The sequence below is a fragment of the Oryzias latipes genome, chromosome 22 (assembly GCF_053564925.1).
Source record: "Oryzias latipes strain Hd-rR chromosome 22, Olatipes_Hd-rR_3.1".
Classification (NCBI taxonomy): domain Eukaryota; kingdom Metazoa; phylum Chordata; class Actinopteri; order Beloniformes; family Adrianichthyidae; genus Oryzias; species Oryzias latipes.
In genome coordinates this window covers 19,130,153-19,153,497 of record NC_136258.1, presented here as the reverse complement: position 1 = coordinate 19,153,497, position 23,345 = coordinate 19,130,153, and the positions used below count along the sequence as shown (strand labels likewise).

Here is a 23,345-nt window from a genome sequence, read left to right as displayed (position 1 = left end):
ACTGAGCAGTCTATGACCTTGTTATTTCCTGTGAGCCACCAGTCATTTTTCGCCTGCAGACGCCTGTATCTAGCCGTAAGGGCAATTGTGACTAAGGCCTTAAGCTGTGATGTGCACTAATTTTTGTTCTAACTTTTATTCTTTAACTTTATGCTCCTTTTCACTCATTCCTCTCTCTAGTGAGATGAAAAAAAAGTAAGGTTTAAAATAGGACATTTCTGATGAGAATGAGATCTATTAGATATTAAGACAGTTTTTTTTCATTGTTTAATATTTAACACATCATCTATTTGATTGATTGGATAGTTGTCTCTCTTTGCCATATTGAATAACTTTATTTGATCTACAAAGATAATGAAACAAGTAAACTGAGAATAAAGATCTTCATTTACTTGCAGGTGAACCCTGGTATGCTTCGGCAACATGTAGACTTATTTTTAGTTTAGTCCAGCCCCTTTCTTTGGACAGCTCCACCCCCAAATCAACAGCTGTTGCATGTAACAGTGAGCTAGTTTCACCCAATAGGAAAAGAACCAAACCATATTATAATTCTTTACATTCCAATTGATACCACTGTGTTTAAAAACAGTAATTTATCAATTTAAATCCATCTATTCCTAGCATAGAAAGCATAGATTTCTCTTTAATGCAATTTCTTACACCTTTTGGTACAGAACTCCATTTTTCTGTTAGTTTTTATTTAAACATCAACACTTTTATTAAAGTTCTATTTTGTGCAGATTGTTACAATTTGTTGTGAGAAAATTATTTCATACACGAGGAAAATCGGCTTTTAAATGTCAATCCAAAAAAAAAACAAGTTGATATTGAATCATAAACTAACGTAATCATGCTTTTTGTGACTGAATTAAATCAAGAATTCGATTTATCTTTCAAAACTTTCCTTTTTTTGTGCCAAAACAAAACATTTAGACGTCAGTGTAAAAATAAAATAATTCTAAATTCTGGTCACACTTGAACCAGCTCTGGCCTGATTGCCTGCCAAATTAAGATGCTTTAATTTACAGAACTGTCAAGTCATTGCGACACCTCTTCACACATAATCTCCATAAAGGCTTGATTTTTACTGACTTCTAAGAAAGTGAGATGTTTGCATCACTTAAAGACCAGATGTGTGTGTGTGATGAAGAGTGCTTGGAGCTCTTACAGTAGCTGAGTGGTGAATTCTGCTGTCTGCTTAAAGGTCAGCACCGACCCTTTCGCAGCCCTGCATTGCTATTTATAATCAGTGCCCTGCCTTTTAGCAGCACAAAGAGATAGCAAGAGAGAGATGACAACTCAACACTGTTAAATTTTCAGGATATCAACAGAGTCTGCTTCTAAGGCCTCCTGTGTTCCTCCTGCATCCGGGTGTTACAAGGTTAATCCAACCTTATCGTCACTGATGGCGTCTGCGTGTCTGAAGAGCAGAGGTCATTTAAAAGTGTGGTCCAAGGCTTCTTTTTTTTCAGCATTTGAAAAGATTATTTGTGAGCGAACAGAGCTGCTCTCTTGTTTGAGACCAATTAGACTAATCCTTCAACCTCAGATTATAGGCAGAAATGCAAAGGATTTTCTGACAAAGAATGCTGCATGACGCTCTTCCAGTCATGGTCTTCACATCAAATCAAGAATGTCCTGTATTACCTAAACACACCAACTGCTTTGCTCTCATATTTTTTTAAAAATTCTTTTCATGCAGCTTAAGCCTTAGTCACATGCAGCCGTACAGGTACGGGCTTTTGGGTTATCCGGGCCCGTGGAGTGGCGGCCTCTTAAGGGGAGCGCAGTTGTCTCAAGTACTCAAGGGGAACCATGAAAATCGATCGTATGATTGTCATGCATGTGGCAAGTGTAAGGGTAATTAAGTAGAACACAATAATTACATATATAGATCATGCTGTTGTTGTATGCCCTTATGACACACTCTAGTCGTTTGTAAGGTGTAAGTACTGGTCCTTTATTGACCGTGGAGTGTGCTCGTGTACGTGCCCGTTGGATGCCAGTAGGATAGAGACGCAAACTAGACCGTCATTGTTATTTCCTTTTTTTTAACAGGCTGGGCACAATGAACGTGCAAAAAGCTCAAACATAAGACGTGAACAGTACTGTCTGTAGCGCGCAAATTCTGATGGGTATAAAAAAAGAAAATTTTATACGGCACGTGTGCGTCTCTCCTATTTCACCCTTACTTTACCCTTCTGTGTTGTTTAAGTGTTCGCTACGACCTGTCGCCAGCGGCCGCGTCGCAAACAAATACAATTACAACACAGTATTCTTTCTCAACAAACAACAGTAACAACTAACTACTACCTATCTAACTAATGAACTATCTATATAGGTATTGTAGAATGACTATGTGTGTGTGTGTCAGCGCGCTGCGTGTGTAGGAGGAAGGAGCGCGCACAAGTGTGTTGTGGGTGCGTGTTGATTCTTCTGCAGCGGACCGCTCTCCAGCTGTAAGAGAGTTTCACCTGTGCTCTCTGATACAGACATCTTCTCAGAATATTATATATTGCCCAGTGATAAATGAGACTGAAGACACTTTGTCACCTTTCCGGTAGCAATGAACCCTGACACCCATGAAGAACGCGGGGCAGGAGGCTCCGCCTTTGTTTATACAGACACGTAACGTTGCGCTGCACAAAATAGTTCCAAAACAAAACATGTAGTGATATTCATCGAAATCTAACAATTTCGCCAAGCAAATATCAAAGAAATAGGTTACAGCAGTTTTTATTTTGACTTAACTTGAGAAATCAGCGATGGGACTGAGTGCGAAAAGCTTCAGTGATTCCTTATAGTACAGAATCGCTGTCAGTCAAAAGGAGATGCAATCTTTCGACAGACCCTCCAATCATCACGCAGAAGCTCGGAGTCCGGGCAAGCCCACTCCCCATTCACCCCCAGAGATGCTGAGCGTCCGTGGGCGGGACATAATCGCAGCGCTTATCCAATGACCGTCTAGTTTCGAAGCGCTGAAAAAAAACGTTCAAAGCAGCCCCATTGAAGTCAATGGACACTGGGCTTCAATAGGGAAATGCACTGTGACGCTGCAGGAATGTATATGAAGGAAATCGAGTCAGCCGACCTGCTATTTGTAACTGATTCTGAACGCACTAGTCTTTGAGATGAACGTTTTCTAACGCATTTTTAGTCAATAAAATGGTAATACAATAGTACATATTTGACCATTAATTTTGTGACATTATAAGGGAAGCCGAGCTTGCCTTGCAGTCTTAAAGAAATCGCCACTGATCTGTCCCTACCCCATACTAGCGAATGTACTCATAGTTGGTAGAGGCTTGGTGTAAAATGCTAAAGCGCTGAAAATCTCTCAAATCCCGCTCCAGGCTCTTTCTTTCACAGCTCTGCTCCAACACACAAAAGATTTGGTGTCATATAATTCAGGCGGAGCACAAACCGCAATTATTAATTTCTCTTTCATGATCAATTTTCAAACTGTTTGTACTCCTGTGTTTTTGAAAAGGGCGCTATCCATACGTCACTAGCAAATTTAAGCCCCCAACTGGTCAAAGTTCAACTGGTTTACCTTTCAGCATGTGCTCAATGGCCGCGTGTTTTGGACGTAGATCCCCAAATCAGACTTAAATACTTGCGTAGCGATGAGTGAACGAGATAGTTTTGAACGCGGCAGCCCTACATGTGTTTACGTAGACCTTTTTATTGAAAGTGGCGGCTGGAAGATGCGTTCCCCAGCCCAGAGTGAACGCAGCATCAGGCATGGGCAGGGGCTGTTTGGTGAGGCAGAGGCTGATTCATCCCTTAGTCATCAGCCAGCAAACACCTAAGGGATGAAGGCGCAACTAATCCCGGACAAACCGGCAAAGAAATTCAGCAGAGGACCAGCTTCCACCAATGCAAGGAGCCGTGTGGGAGCCAGGGGACGTGTGCGTGAATCTGTGCGTCTCCACCACCTGGACTACTTCAGTCACAGCGACAGCATCACCTGAGACTTAGAATCCACCTGAGAGGCTAACAAACTGCCTGCTATCTGATTTAATCCTCCACAGCATTCACAGACTCCGATTCCTTTAACTCTTTTTTTTTTTACTTTTTAAACCACCGAGACTCAACTTTTTCTTCTTCTTTTTCTTCTGCCTCTTCAAGCAATTTCTTATCTTTTTCTAGCATTCTTCCTTTCCCGTCTTTATCTCACACCAGCCACGTTTTCTTTTTTTTTCACTGCTTGTCTTTATCTGGCGTGCGGTCTGTCTGCCTCGGAGCTTGGGTCCCGGCAGAAAAGGTAGCGACAACTCAGCCGAGACTAAGGTGGCTTCACACATGCCTTTTCAAATTTACACATGCTTAGACGCATTAGTGCAAAAGCAATGAAGTTAACAGTTTAACTTTGTACCTCACGGAGCTCCATCAGATCGCTGTAAAAAAAATAATGAAATAATCGTATGAATCCCATGTATCAAGAAAAAATAAGGATAGCGTTTTATCTGAGGGGAAGAAAAGTTCAAAGTATTTGTTTAAAAAAAAGCGTTTTTGCATCCAGATTTCAACTCCACATAAAGGAAAATCACCGGCATTAGCTTCGCAATGACACTTTAATCCAGCCCATAATTGCAACTAAATTACAATAATTGTGCCAATTAAAGTAATCTTAAATGAACGGACTGTCATCTTAATGCTTCAGTATTTGGGATAAGAGTCGATCTAATTAAGAGTGAATTGCTGGGTTCCATATTCACTCCGATTGTGATTAGCGCCGATGCCAAAGAAGAAAAAGGAGGGATGGAAAAAAAGTTTCCAAGTGGCGGAGAGGAGCTGAGTCCACTAGAGATGAAAGCAGCGGATAAAGGAGAGTTAAACTAAATGTTCACTTGGAGTTGAGGAAAAGCTTAAAAATCTCTCATTTGTAAAGGTAAATGAAAGAAAAAGCCCAGTTTGATGGGATAATGGTGTTTTCCTGATGTTTTTTTTTGTGTGCGCGTACGTGTACATCTGCATGTTTGCTGAACACAGACTGCATCTCAGAGTTGGATTAATTACAGGGCCTCTCAGAGGACCCTGGGGTGACATATGTTCTTGCACTGGTGTGAGAGGATTGTGTGGGCGTCTGAACAAATATTACATGAACCACATGCGCTGGATTTACATGTGATCTAAAAGTGAGTGAGAGTTCAACCGTTGGGAGTCTGGGAGTGACGGATGCCGCTCCAGGTAGATGGAGTACTGCGGCTTCCAGGGAAAGCAACGCACAAAGACGTAACCCACAAACTTAAGTTTGGTTTCCATGCTGTAGATGTGGGTGTGTAATGAACATAAGACTCAGGTGATGCGCCAGAAAAGCCTCTCCTGAGGGGGGGGGGCAGGGGGCATCCTGGCACAGTAGGGGCACCAGATGTCAGAGGCAGAGCAGAAACCTGCTCAGTGGACCAGTGACACTTTTTCCAGAGCTGAAAACTGGATCTGGGCTTCCAGGAATAAACTCTCTGAGGCCCCGACAGAACTCACCCTTGCCGCTTTCAAATGTGCCTCAAAACGGATTTTCTTTTATTCAAATGATTTACTGACAAGAAGTATTTGAACTAATGGAGGCTTTCGAGCATGCCCTGCACAGAAAATCTCTTGTTAAGGATGGGCTCATTTTCATCTCTTTAATTATATTTTTATCTTTTTTTGCATATTTCTCCAACGGTGGTGATAATTATGAAAATATTTCAATTTCTAAATTGTATTTGAGCTAAATCACTTGAGCAAATTAACCTGATTTTAACAAAAGACAAGAAAACAAAACAAAAATTAAATAAAGGCACAAAAGTACCAGAGTTTGCGTTTGTAGATACACACATTTTATATTCGGCGGCCGTGGTGCAGTGGTAGGGCGGTCGACCCACGATCGTAAGGTTGCAGGCTCGATTCCCGCCTTGTACGCCCATGAGTCAAAGTGTCCTTGGGCAAGACACTGAACCTCACCTGGTGGTAGGCGGGCGGCTGTGTTTGGCAGCGGAGCGGCTACCAGTGTGTGAATGTGTGTGTGACTGGGTGAATGGGTCTGTGACTGTAAAGCGCTTTGTCCTTGTAGGTTTACATTTCAGGGATTTTTAAGAATTTTTAACTCCAGCCTGAACTTTATTTCCTATTTTAAGATGCTGTGTTTATTTTAAGGAAAGTTTCATGTCCAATAAACTCCACAAATGTACGGTAAGCTTTTTGAATTGTTTGGCTAAAATCTTGATGTTCTTCCTTTTAGTAAATGACGTTTGCTTAACTTTCTTAGCTCACATTCCACCTATTAAATCACATTTAATAGATGCCATCAAGTAAAAAAAAAAAGAAAAAAAGTCCAAGTAAACCTTGTTTTCAAAATAATAGCTTTCCGGAAAGCCACCAGTTCAAAAATAAAAGCAGGGGTACCAAAAAGATGAACTGAGGCAACATTCTGATCTCTGCTTAGAGCTAAATGCAGAAGAAAGTCCGTGAAAAAACATCACAGTCCCAATCCGATCATCTGTTGATCAATTGTAAAAGCGGGATCGTTGGTGTGAAGCAACCCTGCCCCCCTTCCCATCACCCATAAATGAGAGCTCTCAGTTTTTACACACTTTACCGCACATGCGTCAAACTCGAGGCCCGTGGGCCAAATATGGCCCTCCACGTCATTTTATGTGGCCCGCGATAGCAATAAAGTTTTTAATTTCTTAAAATAAAAAGTAAAAATTGGTGTGTATTTATTCATATCTAGGAGGAATTGGACTTGAAATATCGGATTGGGCAACTATACATTAGGACTTAAACACTGTCCATATAACCTAACCTGACAGAATCCAATTTAAAAGGATTTATGCCAAAGTAACAAGCAAACATATTTTTTCTATGCAACTGTAATTGTCACTTTAAAAGTTATAATAAATAAATAACTAAGTGATTTAACATTAAGGAGTATTTACTTTTATTTTTCATTACATTTAGTTACATGTATAAGTTATATCTGGCCCTTTGAGGACAACCACTATGCTGATGTGGCCCTTGGTGAAAATGAGTTCTACGGCTACCTTACATCCCCTCACACTTCCAACACAACATTAACGATGCCTGGATCTAGCCGTCTCCAAGAGGACGCATGAGAATGGAGCGGAACAGGAACCCTGTGGCCTACCGATTGTGGCTTCTGCATCACAAATACGCTTTTTTTTCCCAACAGCATTTTTTTTGTCTGCTCCTGATTCACAGTGATTTTTATAAACAAAGCAGGAAGGAGCTGGGTAATCAAACACAAGATGGCTGCTACAAACTGTATCAGAGAAAAATATGAGAAATAAAAGTGGTAGTTTTCAGACTGAAGAACAAACCAAATGAAGATTTAATGGTGTTTATTCTACAATTTGAAGCAAATGTTCTTTTTTTAACCCTACAAGTGCAAACATAAGTATTTAGCAACGCTCTGTCCAAGAGGAAGCTCGACTACTGCTAGTCCTCCTCTTTATCGTTCCGCTTTACCGTTCTTTAACACCAGTGCCTTGTCTGAGCTGCAGCTCTGAGACTTACCGTTGAGGAGAGAAATTGCTGAGGTTATTAACTGATTATGCATTCTCCATCAGATTAAAAAGGCTGTACCATCCAGTTCCAGCTTGGGGAATTTGTGTTACACTTTTCTCATACAGTGAGGCTTATTAAAACACTTGTCCAGCAAGAAACAAAAAACGGAGAAAAAAAAAGAGGGAAAAGCCACCGACTGTGACAGATATATCCGACCCCCCACATTTTTGCTTTAAAAGCATTCAACAAAGCCTGCTTTTTGACGATTTTTCATAACTTTCACATTTCCCTGAGGTTCCTTCACAGATGATTTACGTTTGTAATTTCGCTGCTCAGAACTGCACAAAGGGACGCTTCTTACGTTTGGACTAATAAAGATTTTTGCTAGATAGAATCTATCCGTTTATAGATTGCAACTTCATTGCGCTTTTTGTTGCCCCTGTGCACTGCGGCATTCTGGGCTTTATCGGAGGGAGAGCAGATGAGGAGCGTGTTGCCTTGTGACTGAGATGCGGGGCGACAGTTGACCTATAAGGGGCTGATTCACCCCCGCGCTGACTTCAACACTAATATATTCACTTAGCAGCGCTCAGGGGTTGTGCAGTTTCACTGGGTAAAAATGGCGGACCATAAACCATTTGAGCGTGTGCTAAACCACACAGATGAGAGCAATGTTAGTAGAATATTGTGAAGAAGAAAAAAAAAACGGGGTGAGAGCTTTTGTGAGGCTTCTCACCAGAGAAAATCCATTTCTCAAGTAGATGTTCAGGAGAAAGACCCCCGAGGTTCTTAGACGGCGGTCAAGTGCTTGTCTGGCGCTAACGGAAAACGACAGAACACCTCATCCAGAAAGAAGAAAAAAACGGACCCGAAGAGCCTCGGATGACAAGAAAGAGGAAGAGAGGAGCAGAGACAGAAAAAGATCCGCAGACAGCGGCCTTATCTGCTGAGATTGGTGTGAGAGATAAGGCCTCCCAGACAAGGCTTCGCATTTAGCTCCGTTTGAGGCTTCCTGTCATCATCATTAAAGCAGCGTCTTGGACGGTCAGCGCACAAACAGAGCCGTCATTCGGAAACACCCAGCGAGTTGGAGGAAGATAACGGAAGACAGGATCTTCGCTCAAACACCAGATGACGGCTACATTAACTCTAATGAGGAGCGTGGGTTCCTTTATCTCCACAAAGACCTTTCGTTTCATGCTGGAATCTTTCAGCTTTGTGGAAAAAAAATATAAAGATTCCCTTTTAGGAAGGGGACATATTTCTAAAAAATCTATATCCACACAAACAAAAGTCAGAAATTCACTGACATGCTTCATATTTTATACTTTAAAGAATTAAAAACCAAAGGTTTTGTCTTGTGTTCTTGAACATCAAACTAATACGGTGTTTTTACTAAAGATGGGGGGATGGAGAGTTATCTGCTTAATCTAGCTAGCTGAGTAGCTGACAGTAACCTCCTGTGACACTTGTCCGCCCCAGGAGCTACAGGCGCCCACACACTGTAAAGGCCAGAGATTGATGCACAACAGCGACTGGAGCTCTGCTGGCTACAACAGTCACCTTACAGGACCTGGCGCTGTGCAGACGCGGACACATGACTCTCCGTTTAACCTCATTAACTGTTAAGTGTTCCTTTCTGAATCCAAAGTATTCCAGATATTCATCAGGTTTTTTTATACGTTACGATCAATTTAAAAACAGTGGCTCTTAAATATGGAGCTGCACACACTGAGTCACCAGGAAGCTGAAATCATTTACTGCCACCTAGTGGCTACAGTTGAGATTTCACAAGAAATGTTTTATCTTTTTTTTGAAGCATCAGTCGCTTTAAAATAAAGTTTTTCCACAGTAAAAAAAAAAAAAGAAAAAGGGAAAATGTTAGGAATATATTAGGAAGGGACATGTTTACCTCTCATAGACATTCTTAAGCGTGTGCTGATCCGATACTGCGTCTGTTTCTTCCAGGAAAAGGATGATCCATGATGTCCTGTAGGGCCACTCCTCTGTTAGGTAGATCCACGATGCCAGACGATCCCAGTGGAAGATTATCTGATTGGCTCTCAACAATCGACCTGACACCGACAGTCAAAGAGTAATTAGCCACTGGTTTGCTCGTTCTGAGTAAGAAAACATTTTCCTGACTGACATGGAAACGGTCTCCAATAATTTTTTATAACTTTTAGTTTCAAATCAGTGCTTTAGAGAGAGTTTGTCAGCATCTTATAGAATGGAAATATAAAAATGTTAACATTAACTTAGGTACAAAGCTTCTTTTTGTTGTTATACTATGATAAGCATGAATTTTATAACCCAAGATTGTAATAAGATTGATTGTTCATTTCTGTCTTTAGGATGAAGTTATGGAATAATATGGAGGAAAATATCAAAATGTGTAAAAACGTTACACAATTAAAAAAAATACAAACAAAAAATTTAAATAAATTAGAAAAAGTGGTATATAGCTCAAGAGTTTGATGTTGTTTAGGTACCTTGATGTGTTTTTTTCTGTTGTTTTGTGTTTCTGTGAATAACTATTATATGATCAACATGTAAAAATGCATTACAAAATCACTTTTTATCATGTTAATCCTGATATTTCACTATTTTATTTTCTGTTTGACAATAAAAGGAAATCAAATTAACTCAAATTAAATGTGAGGTTTTGTCCGAATTCACTCGCTACTCAAAAAAATCTGGCGCCCTGAAAATTTCCCAGAATTCTCTTTGAAAAACCAGCATGCATTGAAGCTCGCTAGATTGGTGTTTTTACTTCAGCAAATGGATGATATCAAAAATGGCGTTTTTTGAAAAACTTTTTTTTGATAGTCCTGCACTATATGATCCTTTGGGGGTTAGGGAGTAGTGAGGGAATTCAGACAAAGTCTAAGTCTACATTAAGCCTCAAGTATGCATAGATGTGGAAAAATGAAGCGTATTTTCTTTACCAGTGATGGAAACGATGTTGAGAAGTCTCCTCATCGTCTGCGGACTGATGTCACAGAACCAATCCTCGGTCACCAGGAGCTTGGTCAGATCAAAGGACATTTGTCTGGTGATGGTTCTCTGCATGTGACGGCGGCGATATGTGTCCTTAAGAGAAGGGTTTTCATATTTTAAAAGTCTGGTTTGATGATTTTTTTTTTTGATTGAGCAATCCTACTCCTACTCTACTGCAATAAAGATACTGGACATGAAGCTCCAAACTCTTCAAATTGCAAACCATTTGATACTTGCAAAGATTTAAAACCATGTTTTTACACATTCAAGATATTTTACCAGGTTTTAGGTTGTTTTAATTTATCATTGGCGACATCTTTCCAAAATTTACTCAAAACAAGCACAGTGGAGATTTTTGTTTTGTCCCATTAGGAGCTCGGATCTAGAAATGAGAAAACTATTAATAGAATGAGTCCAAATCTTTTGCTTTATACTCTTGCCAATCGAAAAATATGATTTCAGAAATAAAACTCAAATTTCAAGGATGTAATTTTGACAAAAATCATTGCTATTACTTTGGAATCAAAAAGTCATTTTCACTTTTCACACTAGTTTTGGTCACAGCAATCAAAATGAACTACAATTAGGTACAGAAAAAGTAAAAAATACAAACTATTTGCTTAGAACTAGCAAAAAAATACTGTAAAAGATTCAACTCCAGTAAATCTATCTAACAAATGATCTTATTTTTCCCTTTTTAGAACGCTTGTGTGGAACTCCTTGTTTCTAGATTTCATTATTTTATCAGATTTCTCGTTAAGTAAAATGACGTACTGCATAGACAGATCATTTTACTACTTTGTAGTGATTTTCTTTCTTAAGATTAGAGTTCTTTTTCTATTTTTAGGCCATCTCTTTTTATAGTGAAGGATCCTGAAAAGCCATGTTTGGGTTAGTTCATCTCTACAAAGAGCTACTGGTAGTCCAGATTAAGTGATAATCTCAGTCCTTTTATTGAAACATGACTGTTCTCACCAGTCTTCCTTAAGTAATTTAAAAAAATGACAACTTTTTCCATCATTAACAAATAGTTTAAAGCTACTTTTTGAAACAAACCAGCAAATTATCACCATAAACGTCCTTTTTTGATTAAAAAACACAATAGATGTCTGGAGTAGACAAACTTGTGCCGAATCTAGCAGAGCCTCTGTCCACGGCAGAAGAGTCATGACACACAGGAGGCCCATCGACACAGATCTACAGGATAACATCTGCGATGGAATCAGACAGCTGTCATGGTCATGAGCCAATGCCGGGCTTTCGGTTGACTTTGAAGTTGTAATGCCAGTCTCATGACCTCTTTTTCAGAGAGATGGAGCATATGGCCACCACTCAGTCAGAGCTGAGAAACTCCAGCGTTGACACACGAAGCTTAGTTTCCGAGACACACCGACTTGCAGAACCGTTTTTGACGAGTGAAGCAAAGCTTTTGTTGCTGCCGACCAAGACCAAGATGGAAGTTTGAGAGCGAGGTGTGATGGTGGTGGGAAAATGTCACACTAACTTTTCTTCTTTTTAACCTTATTTAATAAAAATACAAAAACACCTGTCATGAACTGGTACCTGTCTTTTGTCTACAGCTGTTTCATTGTAACGTCAATGCAAACCTCAAACCCCCTGTAGAAAATCTAGCCAAAAAAATTCAAACTCTTTGGACAAAACATTGTTTTTGTAAAACAGTTGATTTCAGAGCCACCAGAGGGCAAAATTAAACAAAAAAAGCTCTGGTTTTTAATACTCTGATAAATAAATCATGTTTTTGTGGACTTTTTCTAATGATGAAGGGCATATATAAAGAAAGTTGAGCTTTAAATTGATTTTCTAAGTGTTTCTTTATTGAAATCCTTGTGAATCGGGGCAGAAGAAAAAATGCTGTGGGAGCTGCATCTGCCTCAAGCTGTAAGATAGCAGGAGAGCATGAACACATAGCTCAGTGGGCGACGGGAAGGGGGGCAGACTTACGCTCCGCCAAAACTCCCACCCACCACTTAGAGGTGAATTTCGAAAGAACTCTTGTCGCTCTGCAGAAACAATGTCCTAGAAGGTGGGACCTTTTTTTTTGATTTTGGCTAAAAACAGCATAATTATAATGAAAAGAGATACTTTTAAAATAGATCGAAAGATGATCGGAGTGGGTCTTTAACACCCCCTTAGCTTGATTGACATGTGATCAAAGTTTACCCCAAAAAGCAGCATCACGCACAGAAGATTAAAAATATTTCTATAGAATTGGGTTTGCATTTATTCAATTCAATTCTGTTTTATTTATATAGCCCAATATAACAAAACAGCTGTGTCAACGAAGCTTCATCAGCTTCTTTTAACTCCCACAAACATAAATAAATATGGGAAAGATCATCAACCCCAGAAAAACAACCCCCCCCCTCCTGCCTTCATTTTCACCTCTACTTTTAAGAGGATCTAGCTGAAATCCCGCCCCAGGATGAAAAGACCCAGCAACAATAATTGAGGGCGCCGAACAAAGTTGCAGAACAAACAAACGCTGAACAAACAAGGCCGGGGGTGGGGGGTGGGGGGTCTCACAGGAAGGTGGAAGGCATCAGCGACAGCAGCAGAATCACTTAGCCTCCTGCCAGCAGACCCGGTGCCAGTGTTTTGTCACAGGGACCCACTGCTGCTAGGGCTTGTCATTAGGCAGTGGCGACACAGCAGGCAGGATAAACACCCATTACATCAATTACAGCAGGAGTCCTGGCCGCACACAGGGCACCTCGCTCTCTTTTTGTAATCATCTGTGCGTGTCCCTCCTCTGTCCTCCAGCCTATGCTGAAAACAGCAAACGGAAGGATTTCTGATCATTTAAATCAGGAAGCATTCCAATCAAGTCTGATTAATGAGATCACATCGAAATGAGTGTTCCCTCGTTTAATAGGTGAAATCTCTAAAGTGGGATTATACACACTTCATACACTTTTCTCTGTTGTTTAAGAGCAGAAAAATGAGTTCACTATTATAGATTGAAACCAAAGATCTGCTCACGATTGAAGATTTATGTATTTTTGGCAACTTGAACTCATATAGAAGAACTCCTGCTCGTACAGAAGACACAAAGCGGAGGAAATTGACAATTGTCTACAGCCAATCAGGGACGCAGAACACAGTGTGCTGAAAAAAATAAACATACAATATTGAATAAAATAAGGCGAGAAACAACAACACTGCAAAAGTTGAACCACAATTCTGTGAGGAAAAACTCCACCATCACTATTTTTTTAATCTGTTTATCCATTTTCTTCCGCTCATTTGGAATCGGGTCGCGGGGGCAGCAGTCTAGATTTCCCTCACCCCGCCCACCATGTCCAGCTCTTTTGTGCAGACACAGAGGTGTTCCCAGGCCAGTCGTAGAGATGTAGTCTCCCCAGCTTGTGCTGGGTACCTCCCCCCCAGTGGGTATGCCCGGAGCACCTCCCCAGGGAGGCGTCCAGACCAGATGCCCGAGCCACCTCAACTAGCTTCTCTGGATGTGGAGGAGCGGCGGCTCTACTCCGAGCTCTCTCTAAAACTACGTTCAGAATCTTGCCTGGAGCAAGATTTCCGAGATTTGCGCGTTGGCGTGACACATGCCCCCTGTGAACGTAGCTTAAGGAAGCGCCTGGCCACCTTGCAGAGGAAGCTCATTTCGGCTGCTTGTATTCAGGACCATGTTTTTTCAGTCATGATCCACAGCATTGAAAGGAAAATCGTCCGCTTTGCTTTCTAACTTGGCTATCTCTTCACCTCAACGGACCGGGACAGGGATCGCAAAACTATAGACACCACTCCAATTCACCTGTCAATCTCAGGCTCCCATCTTCCCTCACTTGTGAACAAGACCCCGAGATACTTGAACTCCTCCACGTGGGTCAGGAGAACTCCACCCACCCAATATACAGTATATTTGATTATAGGTTATAATCGTGGGTTTTATCCCTCTTCAAGTCAACTGTCTACTTTCAACCACTATTACATTGTATATTTTAACCCAACGGTCCAAACTTTATCAGATTGCCAGGTTAATAACCACAGGTTTGACAAACATTTTGGCTGAATTTAGCAGTTTTTACCCTTCGGTTGAGAGTGTTCCTGCTGCCCAGCTTGCCCTGATCCTGAGCCAGACTGTTCTGGGACAACTTGCGGTTCTCCTCATCCAGCGATCCTGCAGAGTAGCAGAAACCATTGGACATAAAGGTCATTATGGGGTGATGTTTGAGGTCTACTATGACTTCCGTACCCTCAGTGGGCAGAGCCTCTCCACTGGTAGCGGTCGCCATGAAGAGCTTCTTGGCTGTACTGAATCCGCGGCTGTTCAGGAACACCGGCAGGTGGACGATGTTTCTCATGTAGTCATGTCCGTTGATGTTGGAGTCTCTCAGCACACTGTTGAGGTTTTGGTTGATGGCTTTTATGATGATATGAGGGTCGCTGGCAAAGATGGAGATGAAAGGGCCCTTAGAGAAGAGAACCCTCACCTAAAAAGACAAAAAATGGGGAGATAATTGACTCCTTTTTTAACCGGAGACGATTGAAAATGTCCCAGGAACAGTCGAGTTTCCACCTTGAGCAGATTCAACAGTTGTGGATCTCTTTATTTTTCATATTTTTTAAGAGTCTGTGTCTGATCAGCTGGAGGCAACAGCCAGGCACACTGCTTAAGCTTAATGTCTCCTGTGAGAGCGGGCTGTCCGCAGCCCATGAGGCTGGGGATTTCCTCTGCTGACTGAAGAACATTGTCTAAGTGTCACAGGACATCCATTTGTGCTCCATGCATTGATGCTCTGTTAACCCCCTCCGGCGCGGGGAAATGAACCTCGATACCTAAAGCAGCTGTCAGCCCCATAAACTCCGACAACATCACATGATGTCTGCCTCTTTAATGAGCTGGTGAGAAAAGTACGCAACAAAAGACTCAACTTTGTGTGGAAGAAAAAAGAAATCTACATGAAACGGTATTTAAAGACTATATAAAGAGTGCCTGCGGGACCGTTTGAGGCTCAGGAGGGGATAACTTCACCAAAACAATAAAAAAACAAAAACTTTTATTTAACCCTTTAACACCTGAAATGTCACCAGCGACGCCTAAATAACAAGTTCTTTGACTTTGTGTAACTTTGACTCAATCCACGTAAATCAGCTGATTCTGACGTGGAGAAAAGCGGCTTTTCATGTCGACTTTCCAACACTTCACTACTGTAAAATGTTGCATAACGTTGCAAAGCACCTTTTTCTCCATGACCGAATCAGCTGATTAACGTGGATTGTGTTAACATTTCACTGCTGTACAGTGTTGTTTATCAGTGCAAAGCTGTTTTTCTCCGCTTTAGAATGAAGAGTTACGGAAGTGAAAAGAACACCAACGCTGGAGATGAGGTTCAGCCTTAAAAGGGTTCATGAAAAGGATGTTCGAGGAGCTGCGAGGACAAATCTAACCTTGGAGGGAGGCTAAGGCAGCAACAACAACGTCAACAAAAGAGACAAGAGAAAGGTCAGGTCACGTGACCTTTAGGGCAGCAAGTGTCAAAGAATTGAATTTTCCTTTTAGATCTACACACCGTGTCCAGCATCTGCAGTACTTTGTCCTGTTCACAGGCGTCTAGTCCATCAATGATAACGGCCATCCGGGTCTGGTTCTGGGTGAAGCCGTCGATTGTTTTGGCCATTTTGGACATCATTTCCACTTCATGCTTGAGAACCTAAAGAAATCACAAAACATTGACTCGAAGCAAAAATATACCCAAAGTTTATCAAGCAAAGAGAAAGGGACAACAGTGTGCAGAATATCCATAACTTCATAAGCAAATAGAATTTCCCATTAGCTATGATAACAACAGCCTTTCAAAGGACTTCTATTTGCAGCTGATTGGTTGAAATTGGTTAAATGCGTTATTCCACCTTCATAAATCCTTCGCTTTTGAGTTTGTGTAAGTTGTTGGCAGCACTGTGCAGACGCTTCCTTTGGGAGTTTAGGACGGAGATGGCCACCTGCCACCATGTTCTAGAGTTGAGCAGCAGCGCCAGGCCCACCACGCTGGCCATGGCGATCAGCACCGCGTTCACCGTCATATTCTCAGGGTCCACCTGCAGAACCAAAAGGAACCTCTGAAACTTTAAACACAAACCTTTACAAACTGGATTGGCATCATTTTGTGTGACGTCCATGTTTACATTTTTAACAACTAAAAGTGAAAAAGCCACAAACAAAAACAAAATCTTTCAAAAACAAAGATTTAAGAAAAGGAAAAATATTAGTTTAAATCTTTGGCTTAAAGTTTTGGTGCCATACAACATCAAATGTAAAAAAAAAATCTTAACTCCATTCACCTTTTATCTATTTTGAAAGCGTTCCCAGTAAACTTTTAATTCTGATTTTGACATTTTTGGCCAAAATTCAAAAAAACCTTTAGGAATTCGTTTCTGCAGAGCAGGAGTAGTTCAAAAGAAATTACGACTCTGAATTATGGGATGGAGTAACTCCGACCTCTGTTTCCTCCCTGTTGCTGAGAAGTCTCCGTTTATGTGCTCTCCTACTAGCTTACAGCCCCTCACACCCCACACAGTCAACCTAACATTACTGGTGCAACAAAAATGGAAAGCAATATCTGAGTTATCCAGCCGTACAGGTTTAAGCCAGATGCTGTTTTCGACGACCAAAGTTGTACATGGATCTAGTCGTCTACGAACTAGTGGATGCATCAGAATGGAGCGGAGCAGGGAGCTCATGGCCTCCCCAGCGTATTTTCTACGTCACAAATATGATCTTTTTCAAATGGCATTTTCTCATCTGCTCCTGATTCACGATTTGAATTAAAAAAAAACTCAGAAATTGAACTTTTATTTTAGTTTAGTTTTTCTTTATCATCAGAAAAATCCCACAAGAACATGTTAAAAACATAATAAATTACAATTTTCATCCGAGTCTTTAAGAACATATACTTTTTTGCATTTTACTCACCTTAAAGATAACCAGCAGAGCCATTCCAGTGATCAGGCAGCAAACTGTCAAGGAAAACAGCACAAAAGAGGGAATGCAGCAGGTCTTCTTCCATTTTTGTCCTGCAGGATCAAGATGGAGAGAAAGTAAGATGAGGGGAAAACCGGGGTTCATACCAACAGTTTTTTCTGTTTACATAATATAAACATTCACATAATGCATGTTATTTTGAAAGGATGTAGTTAAATGTGAATGTTTTCTTGTGTGGATCGATCCTGTTAGTCTATTGAAATAAAGGACTTTTGTCAACACCTTTCAAAATTTCATTTATTTTTCAGATGAAAAATAAAAAACACTGTAAAGTGTCATTTTAGCTGCTTTACCTTTGATCTCATCATTCATAAAAACCCTGAAGAGCCTGGTGGCCAAGAAGCCGAACTCCCTCTCGCAGGCGTCGGAGAGTGTGGCAATCATCTCAGCCAAGGAGGTCTCACCTCCAACGCTGGACAGGCGGTTATAATCCGTGAACAAGAATCTGTGTGCAACATGGGAAAGGGGAAAAAGATTGGTCTGACCCCAAAACTGAAACAAAACAATTGCCAGAACCAAAGTGAAGATTCTTTGTTCCAACTTGAAGGATTTTCCTCACCTCACAGGCAGCGCACGCGTGGTCTGCTCAGGAAGCTCCAGAGGGTTCACAAACATCAGTTTAAGCAGCAGCTCCAGGTAACCGATCTGACGGGCCAGCCGAGTGCTGATAAGCCACGCCCACCTCCAGCTCTCTCGCTCCCGGCGGCTTCCAAAGTAAACCAGCACTGACCGCAGAAAGTAACTGTTTAATCTCAGCACCAACATTTGTTTCACAGTGCTTCTTTCTGAATGCGCCTTTGAGCAAATATTTCACTACGTACTCAAAAAAAAATTTGCACGCAAAATGAATTTTTGACATAGTAAACAACAAAACTGCCAAAAAATGATGACATCACAGCAGGAGAAACCATTAAACCATGGGGACAATTTTCAAAAATTTTCACAATATGGGAATATGGAGCAATCTTAAAGTAATTTAAAACCATTTAAAAATGTTTTTACAAAAAAACATATACAATATAAATGAATTAGGAATTTGGCCGTGGTTAACAAATGGCTGGTTCTGTTGCCAAGGAAATCTAAAAAATGTACGTTTGCTGATTCTTCTAAAAATTACATGGTTCTCTTCGCTACCCAAAGATGACCAAAACCTAAAAAATGGTTGCTATGGAGATAAAACCAACACAAAAACTGCCATTTTGAATACAATTTGGGAATTTGTCACATGACCAGCTGTGGTGGTCATGCGCCTGAGGGCCACACAGCACTACTTGCTGATTTAATTTTACTACTTTAAAGTAACTTCACCAAAAAGAGCAACTAAACTTTTTTTAATGTTTCGTTGCATTAGTTTTTCTTTTAATCAGGTTCTTAACACATTAATACTTGGATCATGAAAGGCCACCATTATGGACAAATGCGCCTAACAAAGCAATACACAGAAATATTTCATTGAAATGTTCTCCTCACCAAAAAAGATGTAGAGCAAGGCGAGGAGGCTGAGGGAGACGGCGATAGCTAACTTGTGATCAACGGTAAAACCCAGGACAACCGCCACCATCCCGGAAAGAAGAAGAGTGAGGAAGATCACCAGCCAGGAAAACTGAAACAGCGGCTCAATCTGCTGCCCTGCAAATGTCTTCATCTCATCTGTTAAGACAAAGATTAGAAAAATTTTACTTTAGGATAAATCAGATGTTTGGTTTTCTTTGTTGTTTACTCACCCTCCAGTTTTTTAAGAAGAAAAGATTTTCCGCTGCCCCACTGAGCATACAAGCCCACACAGATGGGGGGCTGCATGGTGGGCTCACTCAGGATGTCTGCTAAAGCACTGCTGTACAGGTCATAACCCAGCATGTCTCCATCGGACTCAGTGGGAGAGAGGTGTTCTGATGCAGAAACAGAGTTATCACATTAGGGAAAAGACAAAAAAGGCGCTATCAAGTTCCTAAAACAACAAATCCGCATGATTTTTGTTTTCAAATAAAAAACAGGACCGTACTTGCTCCGAATATCTGTGTCAGGATGCTTTTCTGGTGGGTACAGTCAATGTTGTAAGGGGTCTCTCCTGCTTTGTTGGGGCGGTACAGCAGGCGCCCATCTTTGGGGTTCCTAAGCAGCAGTTCAGCCAGTTTTCTGCTGCGTCCACGGATGGCAATGTGGAGGGGTGTGTCCCCTTTCTTGATGAAAAATAAACAACATACCATTAATCGTTTTTTTATTTGAAAAAATATTTACTTTAGAAGAAGAAAAAAACCTGTTGTATAAGTACATAAGATCAAGTACCCGGTCCACTGCAGACACTTTGGCTCCTTTATCAAGCAGCAGTTCCACTATTTCTATGTTCCTCATTTTGGTAGCTTTGATAAGCGGCGTTTCTCCTTCCTAAAATAAAATACAAATAAATACATGAAAAAACACTTTTATTTTGAAATCAAACGAGTACATGCCAAAAATTCAACAAAGAATTTAACACATAGATATTTGAATAATATAACTTGCTTACTGATTGTTTTATCATATTATTTTTTTTACAAATAGTTAAAGAAGATATTTATAAGTTTATATGAATATATATTTATAAATGATTTTATATGATATATTACAATGTATAATATATTTAAAACCGTCTGTTTATTATTTATAGAGGTAGCTCACCTTTGTGCAGCTCTCTGTATCGGGGTTGCACTGCAGGATGTCCCTCACCATGATGGCGTTGCCTTTCTCCACTGCCCAGTAGAGGGCAGTCTTTCCATCCTTGTTTGAAAGGACATCAAATAATGTTGATCATATATTATTTAAACACATAAATTTACTCCCCGTCCTCCATGACATGGAAACGGGTAAAAAAAATGTTGGGTAACAGCTTTAATGTTTACATTTAAAACATGAGAAGGATTCCCGCTGGTCTTAAAGATAAAAAGTGGAAAAGTGACACCTACCTGGCCCCTGACGTCTACATCAGCATATTTGTTCAGCAAAGCTCGCACTATCTCCACATGACCTCCTCTCACAGCTCCAATCAGCATCGTCTCTCCATTCTGAAAGAGTTCAAATTCAAACTCAAACAAAGACTTTTCCTCTAACAATGACTGGGGATGAAGTTTTACGCCTCACCCTATCTGGAATATTAACGTAGGTTCCTGCATCGAGTAAATCCTGCACGATTTCTGTGTGCCCCTCCTTGGCAGCAATAGCTAGAGCTGTGTTCCCATCCTTGTCTGTCATGTTGACGTTGGGGTTCCTCTTCAGCAGCTCCTTCACCACCTCGGTGTAACCGCCTCTCACTGCCACGATCAGAGCCGTCATTGAGTTCTATCACAGAAAAAAACAAACAAAAAACAATCAAACACTTCAGGTATTCTCTAAAGTGTCTTCTTATCTGCAGTATTTATGTTTAAGCTTTGGGATTTCTTTCATAAACTTTCCACTTGTAATTAGACAATAAATCCTCAGCTACTATAAATCTCTCAGATCATTGATGCTCCATGTGGAACAGCCTCATCATTTGGTTTGTTTCAGCACAGACTGCATAATGACTTGAAGGAGCACAGATGCTCCAACATAATTGTGAGGATCCAGTATGCAATGCTGGCATTCATTAATGTGTTTGTCTCTCTAACAGGCACAAAAATGTAGTATTTTTCATATTTTAAGAGCTATTAAAACCCATAATGTCTGTTTTGGTGTCAATTTTACAGATTACAGTGCGATGGAAAACAAATAATTCAAAAGAAAAAACAAAAAATGAACAATTAAACCCAATAAAATACATACTTTCATCATTTTACGATATAATGAATTAGTAGCAGAGCAAGAAGAGACAATACTTTAATATTAAAGGGTTATTGAAATCATACTATATTAAACCTTTGTTTTCTAATTTTAGCTTTCAGGCCTTTTCCTTTCAAATATCAGGTCTATCCAGTTTTTCAACTCTGGCTGTACAGACTGCAATCACCACCCGGATAAATACAACATAATCTCCTTTCAACTGTCAGCATGTTGTTATAGTTTGAGCCAAATTTTCCATTTCGCAATTCTTTCTTAGTGTGCATTTGAGGGAAAATTTCCCCCCGCCGCATACTCTAAAACTCACCAACATTTGCCCCCACCTGGTCCCCGCTGAATATGAGTTTTGGGCACAGTGAGAGACCCCACCCGCCAAAAAAATCATGACATCACAGAGGGAAAACTGTCCAAAACAATGAGTGGAGCCAAGATCTCTCATGGGGCTAAAAAAACAAACAACAAAACTAACAAACGCATGTTTCAAAAATTATTATGGGATGGCCACATGGCCTATGGTTTGGTGGCCATTTTGTGGCAAAGTGTGAAATGTGTCGATTTTCACATTTTCGTACAATATGGAAAAAGAAAGTGATCGTCAAGAAATTTTACACACTCAGACCTCCAGGGCTAGTCTGCAACCACAAGTGAAGTTTTGTTGACCTTTGACCTCTGGAAGAGGTCGCTCTGTTGAATCCCCCTTCCTCTGGATTTCAATCTATCCCCTCCTAACTCCTCATGCATCATTGGGAAGCTATTCGGGAAAGGTTGTAGGTTAGCATAGCGAGCTAGCAAAAGTGGCGATCCCCTGTTGCTCACACATTTTTTTACTGGAATAACGTGAACATTTAATTCACGCATCCTTGGCTTAAACTGAACGAATTGGTATGATTTACGATGTGACCATATAAGGAATGTGTCCGTAGTTACCAAAAACCTCCATTTCCAAGGAAATCCGAAAGCTTCCTTTTGCAGATTTTGCTCTAAAAATTACATCATCACCAGGTGACCAAAAAATAAAATTGTTGCTATGGAGATAAAACGTAAAGATAAGCTATGTTCCTGCCTCAAAACCACAACAATTGGACAAACTCTATTTTGGATTACATTTCTTTTTTGAACTCCTTTTTTTTTTACTAGGGGTTTCTATCAAAGTTCTGTTTTATAAGCTGGGTTGCAATCAACTACTTACAGCTCCTTCCTGATCCACATCGGCACCATTGGCCAAAAGGTGCATCACACAGTCATAGTGACCCTTCCTGGCAGCCCAGATCAAAGGAGTGGTACCATACTGCAAAGAAAAAAGGTAAATTAGGCTCATTTTAGCACTTTTTTGTCAAATCAATTCATTCTTTTGTTCATGGTTTATAAATGGTAACCTCTTCATTTGGTGTTTTAGAGGCACAACATTTAAAAAATGGAGACCCTTTTTGTCCTAAAACAGTTGCTAAAACAGCCACAGAGCCTCTTCTCTTTCCTCGATTACCTCTTACCTTATTTAAAGAAAAGAAGCAAAGGCAAACTTGTTCAAAACAAAATTGGTGTTTTTAAAATCAGAGCTGGAGTAAAAGGGCATTTACAGAGAAATACAATCCCTTAAGGAAGACAGGATAAAAATAAGATAGAAGGCAAGTTTAAAGGTCTTAGGTTTGACCTGGCTCCAAACTGAAAAACAAGTGACCGGTAAACATCGGTCATTCTGCGGTTACCTTGTCTGAGCAGTTAACCTTGGCTCCATGTTGCAGCAGAAGATGCACGATCTCTGCGTGACCACGACCTGCCGCCCAGATGATGGGGTAGACACTGTACTGTTGGGCAACAGCAAAAGACTGAAGTCATTCCAACATGTAATTATCAGTGGTCCTTCTGTTGCTATACAAATGCTTTAAGCCCCTTTAAACTAAGAAGCTTCATGCCTAAAAACGTCCAATTATCACTCCACAACCACCTGTTTAAAATCCCAACAACACTGACCTGGAGAGCTTCAGTTTTAAAGCCCCACTCTGATGAAAACCCTGTTTTTACT

The 23,345-nt window shown here is 40.6% G+C and overlaps 1 protein-coding gene across 10 annotated transcripts in view; it reads right to left on the bottom strand.

Annotated features, from left to right (window-relative positions):
* Nucleotides 1-23,345, bottom strand: part of kidins220a (kinase D-interacting substrate 220a) — a 55,538-nt gene that overhangs the window by 23,222 nt on the left and 8,971 nt on the right. For all 10 annotated transcript variants that reach the window (XM_004082534.5, XM_078940337.1, XM_078940339.1 and 7 more), the window contains exons 6-23: nucleotides 23,029-23,127; nucleotides 22,512-22,610; nucleotides 20,648-20,845; nucleotides 20,473-20,571; nucleotides 20,189-20,287; nucleotides 19,817-19,915; nucleotides 19,533-19,710; nucleotides 19,255-19,419; nucleotides 19,001-19,180; nucleotides 18,090-18,255; nucleotides 17,824-17,975; nucleotides 17,462-17,562; nucleotides 16,402-16,587; nucleotides 16,062-16,202; nucleotides 14,744-14,981; nucleotides 14,577-14,668; nucleotides 10,461-10,605; nucleotides 9,425-9,587 (exon numbers count right to left, since the gene is read on the bottom strand). In XM_004082534.5, the coding sequence (XP_004082582.1) occupies nucleotides 9,425-9,587; nucleotides 10,461-10,605; nucleotides 14,577-14,668; nucleotides 14,744-14,981; nucleotides 16,062-16,202; nucleotides 16,402-16,587; nucleotides 17,462-17,562; nucleotides 17,824-17,975; nucleotides 18,090-18,255; nucleotides 19,001-19,180; nucleotides 19,255-19,419; nucleotides 19,533-19,710; nucleotides 19,817-19,915; nucleotides 20,189-20,287; nucleotides 20,473-20,571; nucleotides 20,648-20,845; nucleotides 22,512-22,610; nucleotides 23,029-23,127 (2,600 nt within the window). The remainder of the gene's footprint in view (nucleotides 1-9,424; nucleotides 9,588-10,460; nucleotides 10,606-14,576; nucleotides 14,669-14,743; nucleotides 14,982-16,061; nucleotides 16,203-16,401; nucleotides 16,588-17,461; nucleotides 17,563-17,823; nucleotides 17,976-18,089; nucleotides 18,256-19,000; nucleotides 19,181-19,254; nucleotides 19,420-19,532; nucleotides 19,711-19,816; nucleotides 19,916-20,188; nucleotides 20,288-20,472; nucleotides 20,572-20,647; nucleotides 20,846-22,511; nucleotides 22,611-23,028; nucleotides 23,128-23,345) is intronic.